At 40.0% G+C, this 19,548-nt stretch overlaps 1 protein-coding gene across 2 annotated transcripts in view; it reads left to right on the top strand.

The window, feature by feature from the left end:
* LOC6585059 (integrin alpha-PS1) overlaps positions 1-16,919 on the top strand; it is a 58,329-nt gene extending 41,410 nt beyond the window's left edge. The window contains exons 2-9 of one of the 2 annotated variants that reach the window (XM_002010663.4): positions 4,720-4,847; positions 5,778-5,801; positions 9,870-9,967; positions 10,045-10,178; positions 11,359-12,740; positions 12,929-13,071; positions 13,136-14,188; positions 14,247-16,919. In XM_002010663.4, coding sequence (XP_002010699.3) covers positions 4,720-4,847; positions 5,778-5,801; positions 9,870-9,967; positions 10,045-10,178; positions 11,359-12,740; positions 12,929-13,071; positions 13,136-14,188; positions 14,247-14,486 — 3,202 coding nt within the window. In that variant the 3' untranslated portion in view covers positions 14,487-16,919. The remainder of the gene's footprint in view (positions 1-4,719; positions 4,848-5,777; positions 5,802-9,869; positions 9,968-10,044; positions 10,179-11,358; positions 12,741-12,928; positions 13,072-13,135; positions 14,189-14,246) is intronic. The other variant, XM_032732608.2, reaches the window with a different exon arrangement.
* The last annotated feature ends 2,629 nt before the right edge of the window (positions 16,920-19,548 follow it).

The following is a 19,548-nucleotide window of genomic DNA, read 5'->3' as shown; positions in this document are numbered from 1 at the left end:
TGTTGGAAAAATCTTGGAAATATAACCAAATAAAAGAAATCTGTTCACATTATCTCTATACCAAAATTCACTATATATGTAACTATTCAAAATCCACATTCCCAAGGAAATCACGTTCTGTATTCGATCAAATGGGATCTATGTAAAACAGGGAGTTAAGGCATCATTTAAAAGATCTCTCAACTCTTGGTTTACCCAACCCAAAACTAAATCGAAAATTTCACAGTAAACATATTAGATAATTTATTTAAAAATTGAAATTTTTTATTCCAAACTTAAGTAGCTAGAAATTTCCAAATTCACTGGAAATTTTAGACTAGATTTAGTTATTGAGATACGAATGATTCACAATGAAATTACTTTTAAAATATGGAAATATCAATGAATACTGGCGGAAATTCCATTCATTAATCGAAGAAGAAGAAGAAGATGATGAGACTGTGTTAGAGTGGTGGGGCAGCCGATGTCAGCATTCTTGTTGTCTCCAATTCAAGCATAAATATTTATATAAACCCGAGCAGGGGCGGCAAAAGGGGATTAGCTGGGGTAAAACTATGGCCAGGGACGGCAGGAGGGGAGCTGTGGAAACTATTGCAAACAAAGAAATCCAAAGACTCGAAATAAAGTGAAATGAAATTCTTGTGGCAGCGGACAAATGATAATAAATATTGTAAAGAGTATTCGGAATTTGGTGCAAGGGGTGCGGCAAGCAGTCATGCTGCAACACAGAATCAGTCTGAGAGTGAGTATGACAGGAATAGAGGAATGAGAGGGGAAGTTGAACGAGACTGAAGGGCTGCCGGTACTTGGGAACACTTGTGATAATGATGACTAATAAGCGGCACAAACAAAACCAGCCAATGACTCCCAAAAAAAAGAAAAAAAAAAAAAGATCCAAATAAAACAGAGTATTATTGAAAATATGCAGAAGACGAAGAAGAAGCAGGGGCAGCTAAAAACAAACACAGCTGTAAACAGACATTGCTCTGCGACTGCGACCGAGGGGGGGCAGCTCGAGGGCAGCAACAAACTTCTTCAGCTGGATGGAAATCGAAAGAAATCGCATTCAAATTGCTTCCATTTGGCTGAGTTTTACTGGAAAGAAGCTTTAGTGCGGTGCTTGATGATTGATTGTGATGGACGAGAGACTAGGATAAGAGCAGGCGATAGTACAAACTTATCAAACTCAATTCTTCAATTAGTTAATTAAATTAAGAATCGCGAGGAGGTTTCTACTGCCTGAGCATGAAAAGGTCCGAAATGCCCAAGGATTATCCATTATTTGTTATTTATATTGGTTAATGAAAAGAACTAGTTCAATTTTTACTTTAGTAAGCCTAATTAAATGAATAAATTCAGCATATTATCTGCTGACAGCTATGAACTGGTTCCGTTTACACATCACTCAAATGTCTGCCGTTTATTTTTGCATGACATTCAATACAATCTTCAATTACACTAAATATAATTCCCAAATGAAAGCAATCAAATTTCTATGAGATCTTCAAGCTGCGGGCAGCCCGCTGCGACTCGCGACCGTTTCGAGTGGGTTAAACGGGTGTAGAGGGCGTTAAGAGGGTGGGCGGGGCGTCTTGATTGCCCTGACCGAAAGCCACTTGAAAGGGTTTACCCTGAAGCGGGCGGAGTCAGGCGCTGGTTCCGTTTTGCTGCGGCAATTGAAGCGACACGCGCGTCGCATTTATACGGCAATTAATGCTTAAATTTAATTAAATGCATTCGACGAGTCGCGTCGAGTGTGGGGCGGGTTTTAATTGCATCTAGAAGCTGCAAGTGGAGCCAAGTGCAGCTTGACGATAATTGATTTGGCTATAGACCCATCGAACTCCACATGTGGAGCATCCAAATACTCAATTTTCTCCATCTCCAGCCCCAATCTTTATCTATCTTTCATTTTGAAGGAGAACTGCACTATTTGATAAGCTAAGTGCCAAGTGGCATTAAATCAGCCTACGTCTGTCTCTCTCTTACGCTCTCCCTCTCCCCCCCGTCTCTCTCTCTGATAGCGACTTCATCTTGTTCCATAACCAAACACAGAGCTTTGCGAGTTTACCGAATTTTGAAAATTCCAGCAACATTAAATACAGTTTTATGGACTCCGAGTTGTGGCTTGGGGAATACTCGACTGCAGCGACTGAAGATTTATGGATTGTCGGCGCTCTATGCACAGATTTATGTTCCACCAGGCAAACAAGACTCAGATTTGTCGTCGTCATTCGGTTCTTCTGCTTCTTTGTTTGCTTCCCTTGTTAATTTTAATGTGAAAGCTGTTCTTTTTTTCATTCACTCTTAGCTTATATACCCTTTACGATCTAGAATGTACCGTAGGAACCAAAAGTAATTTAAGTTTGGTATATTTTATAAAATCATTTTGGGATTTTACAGGTTTTTCGAGTTGTTTCTTTGAACTGAGCTAGCAAATAGAATCGACAACAGCTCTCTTCATCATTTTAAGATCATAAGAGATCAAGATAGATCCATCTAACTATCTACTACTACTACTATAATATATACGATATGCTATTACTATTATAATCTACTAAGTTTATAATAGTCCCATCCACTCACTTCAAAGAAACACTAAAACCACTCAAGCAACATGCTGCAACAGATTACAGGTCATCGACCAGTCGTGCAGGGCCGAACTGGCAACACATGTTGATGTGTTTGTTATACATTTTTGTTCAACATTTCATTACCAAATCTCGCAAGATGACATGGAACTAAACATGCTAAATGAGCAGCCAACTGGCCGCGACCCCAAAGAGCCGAGAGCCAGCGAAGAGCTAAACAGCCTCCTGCCTGGTCGAGGCGCGAGAGGGGCTAGGGGAGCAAGGCACGAGGTCGATTTACACAAACGTGACATGCGGAGGCTATAAAAAGCGGCATGAGAATGCGACCTGCAGTGTTGCATAGTGTCGCACGACAGCAACTAGTGTTGCCACTGGGCAGGGGGCCAGGGGGCCAGGGCAGGACAGAAAGCAGGGAAGTGGGGGAGCCGCAGCCACAGTCCAGTCCTGTCTGGAAGTGTTTGAATCAGGTCTGGCCAGTTATTGGCTGACTGGGCCCACTTTGATGGTTCAGTGGGTGTGCATTAAGATATTCAAAAGCTATTACGATCGCACTGATGGCATCGACGAGTAGTTCATAAATTTTGTAGCCCGAGAACAAGTTCTCAGCTTTTATTGCCCGGCGAAAAGAGTCGAGATGGCGAAGAGAGAGTGAGTTTCGCGATGCTTGTTTACTTTTTCACATAATTTTATTTTTGTTCAAGTTCAAATGAGTTTGACACTTGCAACCAAAACTTTCCTATTTCTCGAACCTTTGCAGCACCTAATTGGGCAAAGAACTAGTTCGCAAAGCCCCTTAATTATTGTGAAAGCTATTTCAAACAAACAACTACGAAAAAGAAAAACTTTTAAAGCCATGTCGTAAAAACGGGAGAAAAATTGTAAAAACTAGAGGCCAGTGTTGGGTAATGTGCGGGCCAAGTGTCAATTGGTAGGCGACAAACAGCAAATGACTTGGACCTGCCCTCAACTTTAACTTGTCTCCAGTTGTTGTTGTTGTTGCTGTTGTTGTTGTTGTTGTTGTTGTTGCTGCTGTCGTCGTCGTTGCAGTTGGGCTTGGGGCACTTAAAGACGCAACATGCGGCATGTGGCATGTGGCAACGTGTAGGTGCCTAGGTGCCGCACTTAATGGCCACTATAAAATCGCAATTGCCGCTGCTGCCGCTGGAGGATAATGAAGTTGCATGTTTACACTGTGCTACGTGGGTGAAGCAGCATTTGCTTGCCAAATAATACCCTCAGACCATTCAAAATAGAGAGAGCCGTTTCGAACTCCACTAGGCGATAAAAAAAATACGCTGATGTGCATGCAGCAAATGCGTTTTGATAACTCTCGTAATACCGATAACTAACGATGTGGAGAAATAACTTAAGTAAAGCAGAAATTTTATAAGCGCCAAAGAAATTATATCGATAATTCGCTTACTATCGACAAACATCGATGTTTAAGCCGGAAACAGAAATATGTTTCAGACAATTATACAAATTTCGACACAGCTGCTCAGCTCAACTACAGGGTATCTGCTTATCGAGCACTGCCCTTTTAAGTACTTTAAACGTAAATTTCCTTAAGACTCTTTGCCCCGCTATCTAGCTGACTGCCTGTCTAGCTCATTTGCAACATCTTTTCGTGTTGACGCGCCCAATTCAAGACATCAACTCCCCCTTACTCCTTCCTTTTCGATTACACCTCAGACCACTCAGGTGTCGAGACTGCGCTCTGAGGTTTATTCCTAATGTAATTACGTTTCGGCAAGCCCCTGCATGCGCATATAGCAGAAAAAAAAGGTGCATTGAACTGGTTCCACCTACAAAATCGATTTGATTACTAGCTGACCAAATGTCTTCTCGCTTCCTCTCCTGAACCGCCCACTTGGCATGCCCCCCTCACTTGGGTTCACTTGAACTCCTGTGACACCTGAGCAATGTGAACCGCAAAGCGACGTCTGTATCTCTGCTTTATCTCGGTGTAGCTTTAAAACCGCAAACACGCATTACACCGTTAGCCGATCAATGGCAATTAATATCGATCGTGTGATCGTGCTAGCCTCCTGGCTAACAAAGTATTTTGCGGTTATTTTCGATTGAAAGACTTTATTATAAATATTCCCTATTGTTCTTCTACTTGCAGCTTACTCGTAGGAGCTCCACTGGATCGAAATAAACAGCCAAATACCACGCAATCGGGAGCTTTATACATGTGCCCGATAACCACGGACTACGACGATTGCGAACAGATCATAACGGACGGCCGACGATGTAAGTAAAACTCCAACTCTATATGTATATATATATATATATATATATATATATATATATATGCCTAGACAATTAGATGTTAACACTACGTATATAATTTATGATTAGCTTATGTTTAGATTTCAGTTTGAGCACCACAAAAAAATCAGTAAAAAATTTTCCAATCCAAAAATTAATGCTAAATTATAATAGGAAAAAAAAATGCTAGTTTTATAGAGGTGGAGGTTTTTTCAATATATAATAATATCTGATAAGGGAACTTTGATAATCAAAGGCAATATTAGCGGGAAACTAACCAAAACAAGTCTTAAGTTAAGTTTGAGCCAGCTTTTATATTAAATCCAAATGCCAAGTGACTAACAGATCTGTCAGAGCTAACACTAAGCTTAAATCTTAAAGTCTCGGATCATATTCTACAGATCCTATTTATAGGTTAGCTTCTTGTACATGTACATAAAATCCCATGTAAAAAACAAATGTGACTAAAAACTTTTTAAACATTCTCTATGTATTTGGTAATTTAATATAGTTTAGCTATATATACATATATATATAACTATATCAATATGTATTTAGTTTATAATCTTTTATTGTATAGCCCTAGTTTTTTAGTGACATTCAATTTGTTTTTATTCAAACATCAACAAAATATTTATTTGCGTTTTTTAATTTTCTTTTCTTTCTTTATTTTTGTTTCTGTTCTCTTTCCTTACGTAAACCCCCCTAAAACCACACATATATATATATATAAACTTTAAAAAACATATATATATGTATGTATACAATATGTATATTCGGTGCGCATATGGAAAACTCATATACCTATCTCCCAAAACAATACTCTCAACCAAAATTATTGACAAACTATTTTCGATGTTTTTCAAAATGAAAATCGAAATGAAATATATATGAAACGAATTTATCATTTAGCATCTGGCGGAGCTTATGAACCTAGTAAGTGGTATGGGTGCTTTATTTGTTGTTGTTTTTGCCCACATCTAAACCAAAACAAAAAACAAATTTGGATTAAAAAAAAAATCAATAACTAATACACATTTCGAGCATTTAATTTGATTGTTTATAAAGCACATAATTTTTGATTTGCATTTGCTTTGATTGATTGCTCACATATAACTATAAATACAAATAAATGTATATGGATATATCTAACTGTATCGAAGTGCAACGATAACTTACCATGCGATAAACATTTGCTATCGATATGCACACACATAGTCACACTCACGCACTCAATATGTATATAAATCAGCGATAACTTATCGATCAATGTACAGTCTCGCATGCCAAATAAAAACTAACGGCATTTTTTAAGGATGGGCCACCACTTTCTATTACATATATGTTGCATGTACATTTACGCTTTATAAGCTTATATAATAATATAAATATATACATATCTATATATCCTATATATGGATAATAAATAATATTGGTAAACCATATATGATTAACTAAACATATGTATATTGACTTACAACCCACTTGTAACTATTACCAGCCATTTAGTTGACACATTTCGTTATTAACTAGTTCAATGTTCATTAATCATAGGCACCAGCATTGGGAGAACTTGTGGAACTAGTGGAGCGCGCTTGATCGTAGGTTAAAGTCCGCACCGGAATTTTTTGAATGTAGCTTTAGGGCTAGTTTCGCCTCGCTTTAAGCCAAGAGCTTGCTGACCGTTCGACTTGTCCCATATATATTGACCTTAGCTAGCTAATTTTAGCGCAGCCAACTTAATCATATTCAAGTGCAGCCGACTTCATGCAATCCGCCTGATGCTTAAGCTCAAGTTATAGACGAAGCGCTGCCATCAACTCTTGGTCGACTGGAATAGGTTCTTTGTATTTCTTCTTACGTTATCGACTTACTCAGGGGACTCATAAATATTTTTCGGAACTTGTTTCTAATGAAGTTGTTTGTGAATTGGAAATAAAAAATTGTGGAATCATGCAATTGATTGCTTGAGCAAAGCTTGCCAATGCCATAAATACCCTGGAAAGTTTGAGAGCTCAATGGATGTTAGTAATAGGGCAGTAATCTACATAATCTAGCAACATATATCGAGAATTAGTCGATGAATATCGATGAACAAAACTAATTCAATGCATGCACTTTCATGTGGAGACTCTTAGCTACAGGGTAGACACTAGTCAAGCAGTCTCAATTCGATTTGATTTGCATAGCTTTTATGCTGATGCTAAATAGTTTTTGTTGGCTATAATTTTTTGCATTACTGGAATGTTGTAGTAATATATAATTTCCCCTTTTGCGCTCTCTCCCTCTCGTCTGTTTTGTTTTGTTTTTTTTTTTTTTTTTCTAGTGAAATATATATAATCACTTGTTGGGCAATTCCCCTGTTTCATGCCAAATGTTTAGTCGATGCGAGGGCTTGTATGACTTATATGAATATACATATTCTTGATCTGTATTGACAGTCGACAAATTGCATACTCTACAATTTTTTATATTAAAAAATTCATATATAACAGATTCATACGGAATGAAATCAAGTTATATAATGCAAGAAAAACTCTTTTACAAGGCGAATTAATAATAAAATCATGAACAACATTTACGATCATATAAATTATATTATAATAGCTAGGGTATTTCGCATTCGCCTTTTCTTGTTTGCTTTGCCTGTGGAGTGGGTGCGCGCGAGGCAAGCCATTTACCAATTGGTGACTCCTTTAGTCTTAATTATATTTACTCAGCTCCAAATTATTTAAATATTGTGCTGTAAATTCATTTGCTGCAACAGCTGTGTCTGGGAGCCTCCACTGGTCCCACCCCACTGCCCTCTTCTGCTCTGGCGGCAGCGACTCTTTATGAGCCGTTCGCATTCTAAATGTTTGCATAGCGCTGACAGCGACGGCGACGGCGACGGCGACGTCGGCATCTGTGCTCGTTTTGCAGCTGATATACTCTGGCATGGCATGGCAAAGGGGGTATGCTGGACTGCCAACATTCTTCTACACATCGTAAGGGGTATGTGCTAGTAGAGCACTCCACAGCACTGTTACTGACAGTTATTGCTGCTGTTATTTCTGGCCTTTGATATTGTTAACGCACAGCAATCAGAGCGTGTTGCTGCCACTGTCACTGCTGCTGCCTCAGTCGATGCCTCTGCCTCTGCCTCTGCCTCTGCCTCAGCCACTGCCGAACGTGACAAATTTTACAAAATGCAAAAGAAGAAGCAGGAGCAAAATGAGAACAACAGCCGCGCATAAAAATAGCTGTGGCACAACGCAAAATTTGTGTGGCATGTCAAAATTCTTTTGCGACAAGCGTCTCGAAATTGTTCACTCAAATACCACCCATAGCCGCCAACGCCGCCCACTGTCAATGTCAAAAACGCGTCGCAAAGTGCAAAGTTCACTGGGCCTGGGACAACAATAAATAAATAGAGAGAGAGAGAGGGAGAAAGAGACGCAGCACATGTACAGCTATGTATGTATGTCAAACTAGCTGCAGCTGTGCGCCTGCGGCCCACGCGCCTAATTTTTGTCAGCTGCAGCGCGCGACTTTCACTTTGCGCGTTTTAAAACGCGTCAAACCCGTCAAAGCTGCCGCCAGGACAGCCCACGCCCCAAAAAAAAAGCCAGTCAGAGGCGCTAGCAAGCAAGTCGAAAACATAAATGATAAACGTAACGCTTCTCGCTCAGCTCTCCTCAGTCAATCACCACTCTCATTCGCAATCTCTCTCTCTCTCTCTTCGCCGCGGGCACACTGTAATAATCATTTATCATATTTCAACACTTTGATGCTTTAAAATGCATTTTAAATCAATTTCGTTACGTTTCACACATATTAACGCTTTCCTACTCTCCCATTCTCCTACTCTCCCACTCTCTCAGTTTCTTAATTTCTATTGCGCATGTGTGCGTGCATTGGTGCAGGCGCAAAACATTCCAGCTCCAATGTCGATGTCGCTGCTACTGCGCTGTTCCTGTCACGGCTGCATTCTATCAAACGCTGACAGCGACGTTGGAAGCGCTTTCCAGTTTTTGTTGTTTCATTCTTGTTTTGTTATGCTCTCTGACATGCAAATGCCGTTTCTGCCTGGGGTATATACGCTTCATAACTAACTATGTATGTATTTGAAAACGTATGTATGTATGTATTTATTTTGCATGTCTGATTTGTTAATTGAGCCATAATAATTTTCTAATTTTCATTTCTCGTTTCTCTTTTGCACATCTTTTGCACATCTGATTATGAATTTATCATGATCATTATCATGCTAAAACGTTTTGCGAAGCATTTTGAACATTTTTTCATGCTTCGTTTCGTCGAACATTTTGTTTGCACTTGTTGCTGTTTTATGTTGCTCTTTTTGCGACTGTTCCTATTGTTGTTGTTGCTGCTCTCGCTACTGCTGCTACTGTTGTGCTGCACATGTGCTGCATACGTATTTCGACTTGTTTATGCAGGCATGATCTATAAGTAGAGCAGCCCCTCTTTTCCCCCTTCTAGCTCCAACCGCATTACACATGTGCGCTATCGCAAGATCTGCCCCAACTTGCCCGCTCTCCTTCTCTCTCTCTCTCTCTCTCTCTCTCTCTCTCTCTGTTATTGCCTTACTTTGCTCGTATTATTTAACAGCTGTTAATAGCTTAACAGCGCCAATAGTTATTGCCTTTAGCCGCTCGCTGTAAATACAATATTGTAAATTTGAGTTTAGCTTAGAATTTTACTATCAAATTTGTTGTATAATATTTAAAATAAAAAAAAAAATTTAATTGTACATACATATGAATACATATTTACATATTCTTGCATACTATATTATTATTGTTGTTATTGATGTTGTTGTTGTTGTTGTTGATGTTGTTGTTGTAACTGATGCGACACACACAAACACTCAGATATACACACACCCGCACACACACACATACACGCGTACATATTTTTACAATTTCGTCACACAATTTGCTAACAAGAACAAAAATACTCCTTTTGCACTTTTTATCCGTTGCCGCCTGGCGCCACCTGCAGCCTACGATGTCGACGAGCTAATACCGCCATCTAGCGACGAGATCAAGGAGGGTCAATGGTTGGGCGTCACTGTACGCTCCCAAGGACTAGCCAGCAAGGTAAGGCCAACTACAGCTTAATTCGAATAATCATATAATATAATGTATGTGGATCCTTGATTTCATTCCCTCATCAGGTGCTCGTCTGTGCGCATCGCTATGTGACAATACAGCGTGAGAACCGCTATGGACAGGGTCTCTGCTATGTGCTGACTAACGACTTACAATTCGACGAGGTCTACGAGCCGTGCAAGGGACGTCCCACTCAAAGGTAGGTGGAGAGCGAGATTCGTACAAATTTTACTATGTTGTTCATTGGGATTAGATTATATTGAAGAAAAGGAAGGCCTAGATATTATATCTACAGAAAACTGAATTAGAGAATTCTCGGCTATTAACAGAAACTTTTCTAGATATTGTTAAAACAAGTCCCGATTTGTAACTCTAAAAACTATAAATAACTGCTTGCATATGAGTTTAGGATTTCCATTTTTTCGGAAACGTAATAAATAAAGCGGACAGGGAAAAACATAAATTTATCATAAATGAATCCATTCGGAATGGTAAATTTGTCATGGTCAGGTTCGATTCAAGCATAACACAAATCCCCCTCCTGCCATTAACCAAAAAGTGTCAAGGTGAAGAATATCTTTATACGCATATTTCAAAACTCAGTCAGCGTGGTTTAGGTGGAAGGAGGTCGAAAAACAAGGAACTCAGCGCGTGTCTAGCTTCAGTTTAGGCCAATTAGCATGCAGCGTGTGTGGTGTGCGGTAGATGTTTGGGGCAGGAGGAGGACTACAAAATGGGACTGGAAAGGACAAGTCGAGGAATGGCTGGTCAGGTGTGACAGCGATGACGTCGCCGTTGCAGGGGAGAAATTTCAATTTATTTAAATGTCAGCGCATAAGGCAAAGCAAACGGCAGTGAGATATGAATCGGGGAGGGTTAGGGTAGAGGCATTATGCTGTGGGGGCTTGCCTTGCGCAAACAGGGTCGCACCGCACCCAAAAAAGGAAACACAAAGAATAAATTGTTATATGATGTGATATGGCATATATGAGACATGCTCCCATGGAGATGACGTGGACTTGGACATGCAATTTTTCATTGCGCTGGCATCGCGTGCCTGACCCTGGACTCATTATACACTGTTACCTAAAGTGCAAAAGCGGCATATTCAGCTGAAGTAAGAGTGGACTAGGGCTTAACGAAAAGTGTGTTAGGACTCAACCAAAGAGTTATCCTCCATTAGGGTTATCCTCCTCGTGTCGGATCCTAGATCCCAGCTGCAAAGTAAGCCCAAGGCATCTCGATTCCCACACTTCAAGTTGCCCTTTAAACTCTAGGAATCGTAGAGCTCTTTCTCCCTCTTAACAGATCATCGCACAGTAGGTTAGACCCTACCTAGAGCTAGCTTACTCATTCATTAATGTCGCCAATCCATTTAGGCAACACGAGGACTATGGCTTCTGCCAGGTGGGCACCTCGGGCGCCCTGCTGGATGACAATACAATGGTGCTGGGCACTCCGGGCCCCTTTACATGGCGCGGCGCCATATTTGTGACAGAGGTTGGTGGCGAGTACCTGCAGCGGGACAAGAACATGTACTACAGTGACCACTCGGATGCCTCATCGCCCGTGGACAAGTACAGTTATCTGGGCATGGCCGTCACAGGGGGTCGCTACTTTGGCGAGAGGATGTCGTATGCGGCTGGCGCGCCACGCTCGAACGGCCATGGTCAGGTGGTTATCTTCGACAAGGCCAACACGAGTCCCATTCCCGTGCACATGATCATCGATGGGGAGCAGTTCGGCTCGAGCTTCGGCTACGAGCTGACGACGGCAGACATAAATGGGGATAAGAAGCCAGACCTAATTGTTGCGGCGCCCTTCTACTTTTCGAAGAGCGACGGAGGCGCTGTCTATGTGTATCAGAACGACAACGATATGCTGCCCAAGAAGGCGACTCTGCGTCTAACCGGCGCCCCGGAGAGTCGCTTCGGTCTGGCGCTGGCCAATATTGGGGACCTCAACAAGGACGGATGCGACGACTTGGCTGTGGGCGCTCCCTACGAGGGCGATGGCGTTGTCTATGTCTATCTCGGTTCGCGCCAGGGCCTCAACAATAAGCCATCACAACGCATCCAGGCCTCCGAGGTGGGGCGCAATCTGCCACAGCCTCTGACTAACTTTGGCATCTCCATAGCGGCCAATACGGATCTCGATGACAATTCGTATGTGGACCTGCTGGTGGGTGCACCGCCAGCTGTTGTGGTGCTGCTCGCACGACCCATCATCAATATTCAGACGTCGTACCGGAGCACTGAGCTGCGCAACATCGATCCGAATCGGGCTGGCTGCCGCGAGGATGTGACCACGAATCTGACGTGCTTCACCTTCGAGGCATGCAGCAGCATCGATCCGCACGAGCAGCAGAGCAACGAGCTCAACCTCACCTATACCATTGAGGCGGAGACCTTCGAGCACAACAAGAAGTTCGCTCGCGTCTACTTCGACAGGGACAACAAGCGCAGCAATGTGATTAGCCACAAGGTGCGAGTCCGCACGAACGGACGACTCGAATGCCAACGGGTCACGGGCTATATCAAGGCCAATACACGAGACATTCAGACGCCAATACGGTTCCGCCTGGAATGCAAGCTAGACGAGCAGGAGCTGGTCGATTCACCACTGAAACGTCTCAATCCCATTTTGGATCAGACGCAGGCTCGCATCGAGTTCGAGGGCACGTTCCAAAAGGATTGCGGCGATGATGATCAGTGCGACAGTGATCTGCGACTTGTCGCGGAGCCGAACCTTACGGCGGAGGGTGAGTGTTCACTGTCCGCAATTGTCAGAACTAGTTCCATTACAAAAAATACCAGTTATATCTAAAAGAGAGTGAGTTTGTCTGCGGCTCATATGATGTAGCTGAGTTTGTTGTGTGTTTGGAACTAGTTCAGTTCATTGAACTAGCTCACAAATCATAATTTATATGTTACTCTTTCCCCTCCACAGATGGTAAATACGCACTGATACAGGGCAACAAAACGGAACTAGAGCTCACAGTGAACGTGAGCAATCTGGCTGATTCCGCTTACGAGGCTCAGCTCTTCATTGTGCATCAGAAGAGCGTCTCCTACATAGCGACCAAGAAGCCGGTAAGTTCATTCAGAAACCTCAAAATAGTCAGTGTAATTGATTTAACCCTTCGATCCCTCGCAGACGAATGCAACTTGCAACAGCTTCAACGAGACTTTGGTGGTCTGCAGCTTGGGTAATCCGATGCTGAGGGGCACCATGATCCATGTGACGATACGCTTCGATCCGAACAGCCTGGAGCTGAAAGAGACGGAAATGTTGTTCCATATCTTTGCGAACACCACCTCGAAGCTGGTGGGTCCCGAGTTACCCGAACGCGATGTGTTGGTGCATGTGGTGCGACGAGCGGAGCTAATTGTTCGCGGCTGGGTCAATCCAGAGCAGAGCTTTTACAGTGGCGCCTCCACGCTGCAAGATTCGCCTATGGAGCTGAAAGATGTGGGCTCACCGCTAGTCCACACCTATTCGATCTTCAACGAGGGTCCCTCGGCGGCGCCCAAGGTGCAGCTGATTATATATCTGCCGCTGATGCTGGAGAACGGACATGGCAAGGATCTGGAGCAGGGCAAAGAGCAGTACTTGCAATACCTGGAGGAAAAGCCCAGCATAGAGACAGGCCAGGGCGAATGCACTGTGGCACCCGAATATGTCGATCCCCTGAAGCTCACCTCCAAGATGGCTGCCAATCTGCGCAGCGCCCACTACATGATCGCGCCCGCAGCCATGAAGAGGTCGCCCGCGCATCGCCAGTTTCAGGTGAACAAGACGCTCAGCTACAATCAGGCGCAGAGCCAGAGCCAGACGCAGCACTGGAGCCAGCAAAAGTCTAGCCAGGAGCACGGCGGAGCGAATCGACTGCCGCGCAGCACTTTCGAGCGCATCGTGAGACCCGAACGATTTATGGACGGACGCGACTCGAGCGTCAAGAGCAAGAAACAACAGATTGTTGAGCTCAATTGCGACAAGTTCACGGCGCACTGCATCAAGATTCAGTGCGAGTTCTATGCGATGCCAGCGAAGACCGAGGCACAGGTGACGCTCAAAGCGCGCCTCTGGAACTCGACGCTGGTCGCCGAATATCCTCGCGTTGATCTAGTACGCATCATATCCACGGCCATGGTCAAAATACCAAAGGACTTTCATGTGGAGCAGCTGGAGAACAATGATAATATATTGGTAAGTACCAGGCAGGCATCCTCAATCGACAGAGCTCTCATTTCCCTATTCGATTTAGGTGGAGACGCGCGCCTATCCGGAACTGCTAGATCAACAGCGGGAGCCCTTCCCGCCGTGGATCATTGTGTTGGCCGTGCTGGGTGGCTTGCTGCTGCTTGCCGTCTTTACGTACGGCATGTGGAAGTGCGGATTCTTCAAGCGAAAGCGGCCAACAGATCCGACACTCAGCGGCAATCTGGAGAAGATGAACGAGGAGAAGCCCTTCCTGGCGGCCAAGAGCAGTCAACATGTTTTCTAACAAGAGGGTACCGTCGGCTGGGATCTGGTGCGACGTCTTGCGCCGAGGAGGAAGCGCAACCGGCTCCGCCAGATGCGGCTGCACTGTGAGCAGCAGCGCCGGCAGCGGCATTGGCAGCATCAGCAACGGCATTATTTGCCCTGCATCTGCAGCAGCAAAAACAGCAGCAATAGCAACAAACACAACAACAACAACAACGAGGACGAGGAGGAATTCGATGTGTTGTCCTTGACACCGCCACCGCCGCCGCTGAGCTTCATTAGTTGGAGCAGCGATGGGTACTACCAGGCGAGCGCCGCCTGGTGGGGCCATATGTGAGCAGCTGTAGCTGTAGCTGTAGCTGTAGCTGTAGCTGAAGCTGAAGCTGAGCCTGAATTGCAATCCTGTAGCCGCTACACATCCTGGCTGCGGGACTTTCAATGTGCCATTACGTTTACTTAAGTTTGAGCAACGGAACGGGAAACGGAACTTCCTTTGCCAGCGGGCCGCAGCGTCTGGTAATTTACGACTAGTTATGAAGGGCTTTCGACCAAATTGTCAGCATGCATCAATCAATCAATCAATCCATAAATCCATCGATCGAGTTTATTGAATCGAATCGAACTTCAAGCTAAGATTCTTTTACGCTTACCACTTAGCTGAGACTCTTTCTGTCTCTGTCTCTCCCTCTCCCACTCTCTTTGGCCATTACTCCTACTTTTAGCTTGCTCTTCCTACTAACTGCTTTCCATTGAAAGCATTAAACGAGCATGGAGGGCTTAGATTCCTGCTTCGATAAACGTCAAAAGTTTATCTCTTCAGCGAGCTAACTCGAAAGTGCATAGTAATTTTTGCCCAACATGGAGGAACTTGCTAAAACTGTAAAGTGACCCTGGAGCGCTCTCTATGATTTTGTCTTCTTCCGCTTGTGTGTTGCCCTGCCGCTTGCACTGGTGCAGTCCACGCGACCGGGCAACACACTTAGCTGTTGATCATATTACCGATGCCTGAGTGAAGGTCTATCCACAGAGAGAGTTACCTAGTTCTTCTGTTTTCCCCCTGCCCGTTCACTACGTCCCGATCTGGTTGATAACATGCTACGAACACACCTGTGCATTTAGGAAGGAGTCCAGCTTTTTGTACCATAATTGTTATTTATATAATGCTTAAGTTCGTATCTAAGTGAAGGTGTAGATTGAGTGTAAGAAACGTAAAATAATTCCAAATTATTTCAAAGGAGAAATAAAATGCAACAACAAAACATTAATAAGCCGAACTTAACGCTCCACAACCCCCAGATCTAACCACTCGAAACTACTATCACTGCCAGAAAGTACGTTAACAAAAAAAAATAAAATAAAATAAAATAAAAATAGCTAAAAATACCAGCTTCCGAATTCTCGAAATTAAATCTAGTTTGGACTTACAAAAGTATTAATTCAATATTCATGCCAAACTACAGAGATCTACGATAAAATACGAGCAGTTCTTGAGCCTAGGCAAATATGTAGTGCAATTCGCCCCATTTGAAAATTGTTTTTATTCTCTAAACCTGATCAAAGAAAAAACACGAAAAAATGCCTTTACAAAAATTTAAAAATTTAGTATTTAAGAATTTTTTGTAACTGGAGAAACATATGTTTAAGTTCCAAAGTGCATAGAATATAGGCTATAATATTAGCGATATGTATATATATACATATAAATATACAGTGGAATTCGGTTATAATGACTCCGCTTATAGCGTTCGTACGGTTATTGCGACGAAAATTTTGGTCCCCAGACAAACTTATATGAGGAAAATAATACGTTTAAAGCGTTTTCCGGGTATACCGACAGTACCCTGAGCGTCGTTATAACCGGATTATATTGTATGTACATATTTTTAAAGTTTTTAAGTAACTTCATTTAATATTAGGAATTCGTATAGTAATAATCTATTGTGTAGCTGTATATAATAATTTTATTTTTTTTTTTAATCATAAATTTCTTTCCACTGCTCGGTAATTGTAAATAGCTTCAATAATTTTATTGAAATAAATTTAAACACACCATTTGAAACAAACGCAATTTTTAATTTTCACAACTGACGTTTATCAACGCACGCGTAGCGCCATCTGTGAGCAAAGGCGGTCACTATATTTCTGATGCCGCCTAAAAGTGTGCTACAATTTATGCATTTCTGCGGCATTTGAAGTTCGTTAAACCGCTGCTTGGACTTGAGCGAACCGAATCATGATTTTTTGTTTGAGATGATTTGATTGTTTGAATGCATTGGGAATATAAAAATTGAGTTGATAGACCATAAATAGCGCAGAGTTCTTGAGGATTTTCTGTAATAATCCGTAACAATTAATGTAATAAACCATCAATATTGTTGTGTAATTTTGGAATCCTTGTTAAAATTATGTATGTATATTAAAACAGACCAATTATATGGGCTTTATTGTCATATTAAGGACTTTATATTCAAATTTATATGCTTAAAATGAACGACATAGGACATTTCCAGCAAAGTGCAGTGACTCTATGTTCCAAAGCCTTAAGGATTCACTGAAAGAAATTATTTTCTGTGATAATATCTATCAAAGAAATCCATTCAAGCCCAAAGCTGCAATTGTCCAATTTCGAGCAACTGCCAATTTGAATGGGCGCCAACCCCCAGAATAAAATCCAAATTTGTTTTTGTTTTTTTATAACGGTTTTTATTTTTGCTTGCTTACGAAACTTAAAATTCGCCATAAACTAAATGGTTTTTGTTTTCACTTCACATAATTGTAATTTAATTAATTAACTAAATAAGAATACGCACACAAAATTAGTGTTGAATGGAAGCAACTGTTGCAACATTAACAAAATTCATGGAGTACAGTTAGAAATGTTTTTGTTTGTTTGTTTGTTTTTTTTTTTTTTTTTTTGCTTTTCTAAATTTTTGATACAGTTTGTTGTCTTTTTCGTTGTAATTTTCTTTTTTGTACATGTTAAATATATTTATATATAATAAAAACGAGAAAAATGTATACTTATTTATAACAAAAATGTAACTGGCATTGTGAAGAAAGCAATAGAACGATATGTCTATGTTCTATCGTTATCGATCAATGTGTAGGGGAAGACATTGTTTAAAGAATTTTGATATTACATTTTTTGTTTTCGTTGCGAAAGGGAAGAGCAAATGTACTTAAATTGTTTTTGTTTTCAAGAACCAAAACTTAAATGCATAAAATATTAAATAGAAATATGTATTTGTTATTTATATATAGTATATATATGTAGTATAAGTATATAAGAGATAGAATGTAAACGTAACCTTTTTCATATTTAAATACATACCAAAAAATATATCAAATATTTATATAAAAATAATAATAATGCAAATATAATAAAATAATAATAATAATAATAATAAATAATAAATATGCTGCTTGCACTTGTTGCTTTTACTTTGTCTTGTTTGTTAATTTTTTTTTTTTTTTTCTTTTATTTATTTATTCTTTTTAGGTATTTATTTTTTTAGTTTTAAGGCACTTTGAGAATTTGATTTACATCCATTTTCAAGTTGGTTTTCTATTTCTTTAATTCTTCTTCTTCACTTTGACATAAATAATGTAAAAAAAAAAAAAAAAACAATTATAATAAATAAAGGAAAATTAATTAAATATGTGTATCTTTTTTTTTAGTTGTTTTTTTATGCTTCTATAAACTAATTGTAGTTTTTTTACAGTTCATGTAGATCGGCATATATATATATATAAATATATATATAGTTGTATTTTTATATCTAAAGTTTGAAGGCAACTCGTAAAAATGTTTACAAAAATTAAATAATATAATTTAATTTAATTAATAAATTGATTTTAAGTTAGGGCTTAAAGAACATTTTCATTTTTTTCTTTCTCATGCAAAAATTTGCAAAAAGTAAAAGTAAAATAAAAGCGCACTTAATTACATAATTAATTATTAATTAACACTGTACTCAGTTTTTTTTCGGTTTTTTAATTTAAATTTATGTATAAATTTGTTGAAAAGAAGTTGACGTTCCAGGGAAAAGTGATAAACGACGGGCAGCATGCCTAACGACAGTTATCGCTCGCCGATTAGATAGTTTATCGGCTTATCGTTTATCTGCTTATCGCTTACTTGACGGTAGTTTAATTTTTTTTACTTTTACTCTACATAAAAATGTATGTATTTATATATATAGTTTTTTTCTTTATATATATATGTATATATATATATATTTTTTTTTTTTTTTAACTGCACCCAGAAGAAAAAAGTGTATGTAAAATAAATAAAAAAAATAAACTATAATTATATATATAAATATATATATATGTCTCTCTCTGTTTTAAATATGATTAATAAATTTAATGTATTCGTTCCCAATGCTTAAGCATCGTGGATATCGTCGTTATCGTTATCGATATCGATATACATGCAGATCTTTCGCATATTTGGGGCAATATTAAATAAAATTATCAATGGTCAAAGAAATGTATGTGTGTTCGTATGTGTGTGTGTGTGTTGGTTTCATAAATTATTAACAGTAATTGTTTGTATGTAAATATTTATATATGAAAAAATAAATTATGTTTTTTCTCTTTACAAAAAAAATTAAATAAAAATTAAAATTAAAAAATAAAACTCAAATAAAAAATTACAAATTTACGGCAAAAAAAACTTCAAAAAATTTGTTTGTTTGTTTTGGAGGTATATCAAATCAACTATCGTGGAATAACACATATTATATATATATGTATATATATCATAGTTATTATCGCTATCGGCTATCGATAGAGCATACAGCTCAGTTCTCAATAGATATGTATACAGATATATATATGGAAAGATATATATATATATGTATAGGTTTAGGTATATATATAGATGATATACATATATATGTACACAACATTGGTTTATTACATAAAATTTAGTAATAAATTAAAGTTTTCGATTTTTTTGTATTCCCTTTCATTGTGTGTGTATGTGTGTATTGTTTGTTTGTGTGTGTTTGTTTTGTCTTTTGTGTTCTTTTTTTTTCTAGCTTTTTGTTTGTAGTAGTGTTGGAAGACGCGCGCAC

This window comes from Drosophila mojavensis, unplaced genomic scaffold (genome assembly GCF_018153725.1).
Source record: "Drosophila mojavensis isolate 15081-1352.22 unplaced genomic scaffold, ASM1815372v1 contig_136, whole genome shotgun sequence".
Taxonomy (NCBI): Eukaryota; Metazoa; Arthropoda; class Insecta; order Diptera; family Drosophilidae; genus Drosophila; species Drosophila mojavensis.
This window is presented reverse-complemented; position numbering and strand designations above follow the sequence as displayed.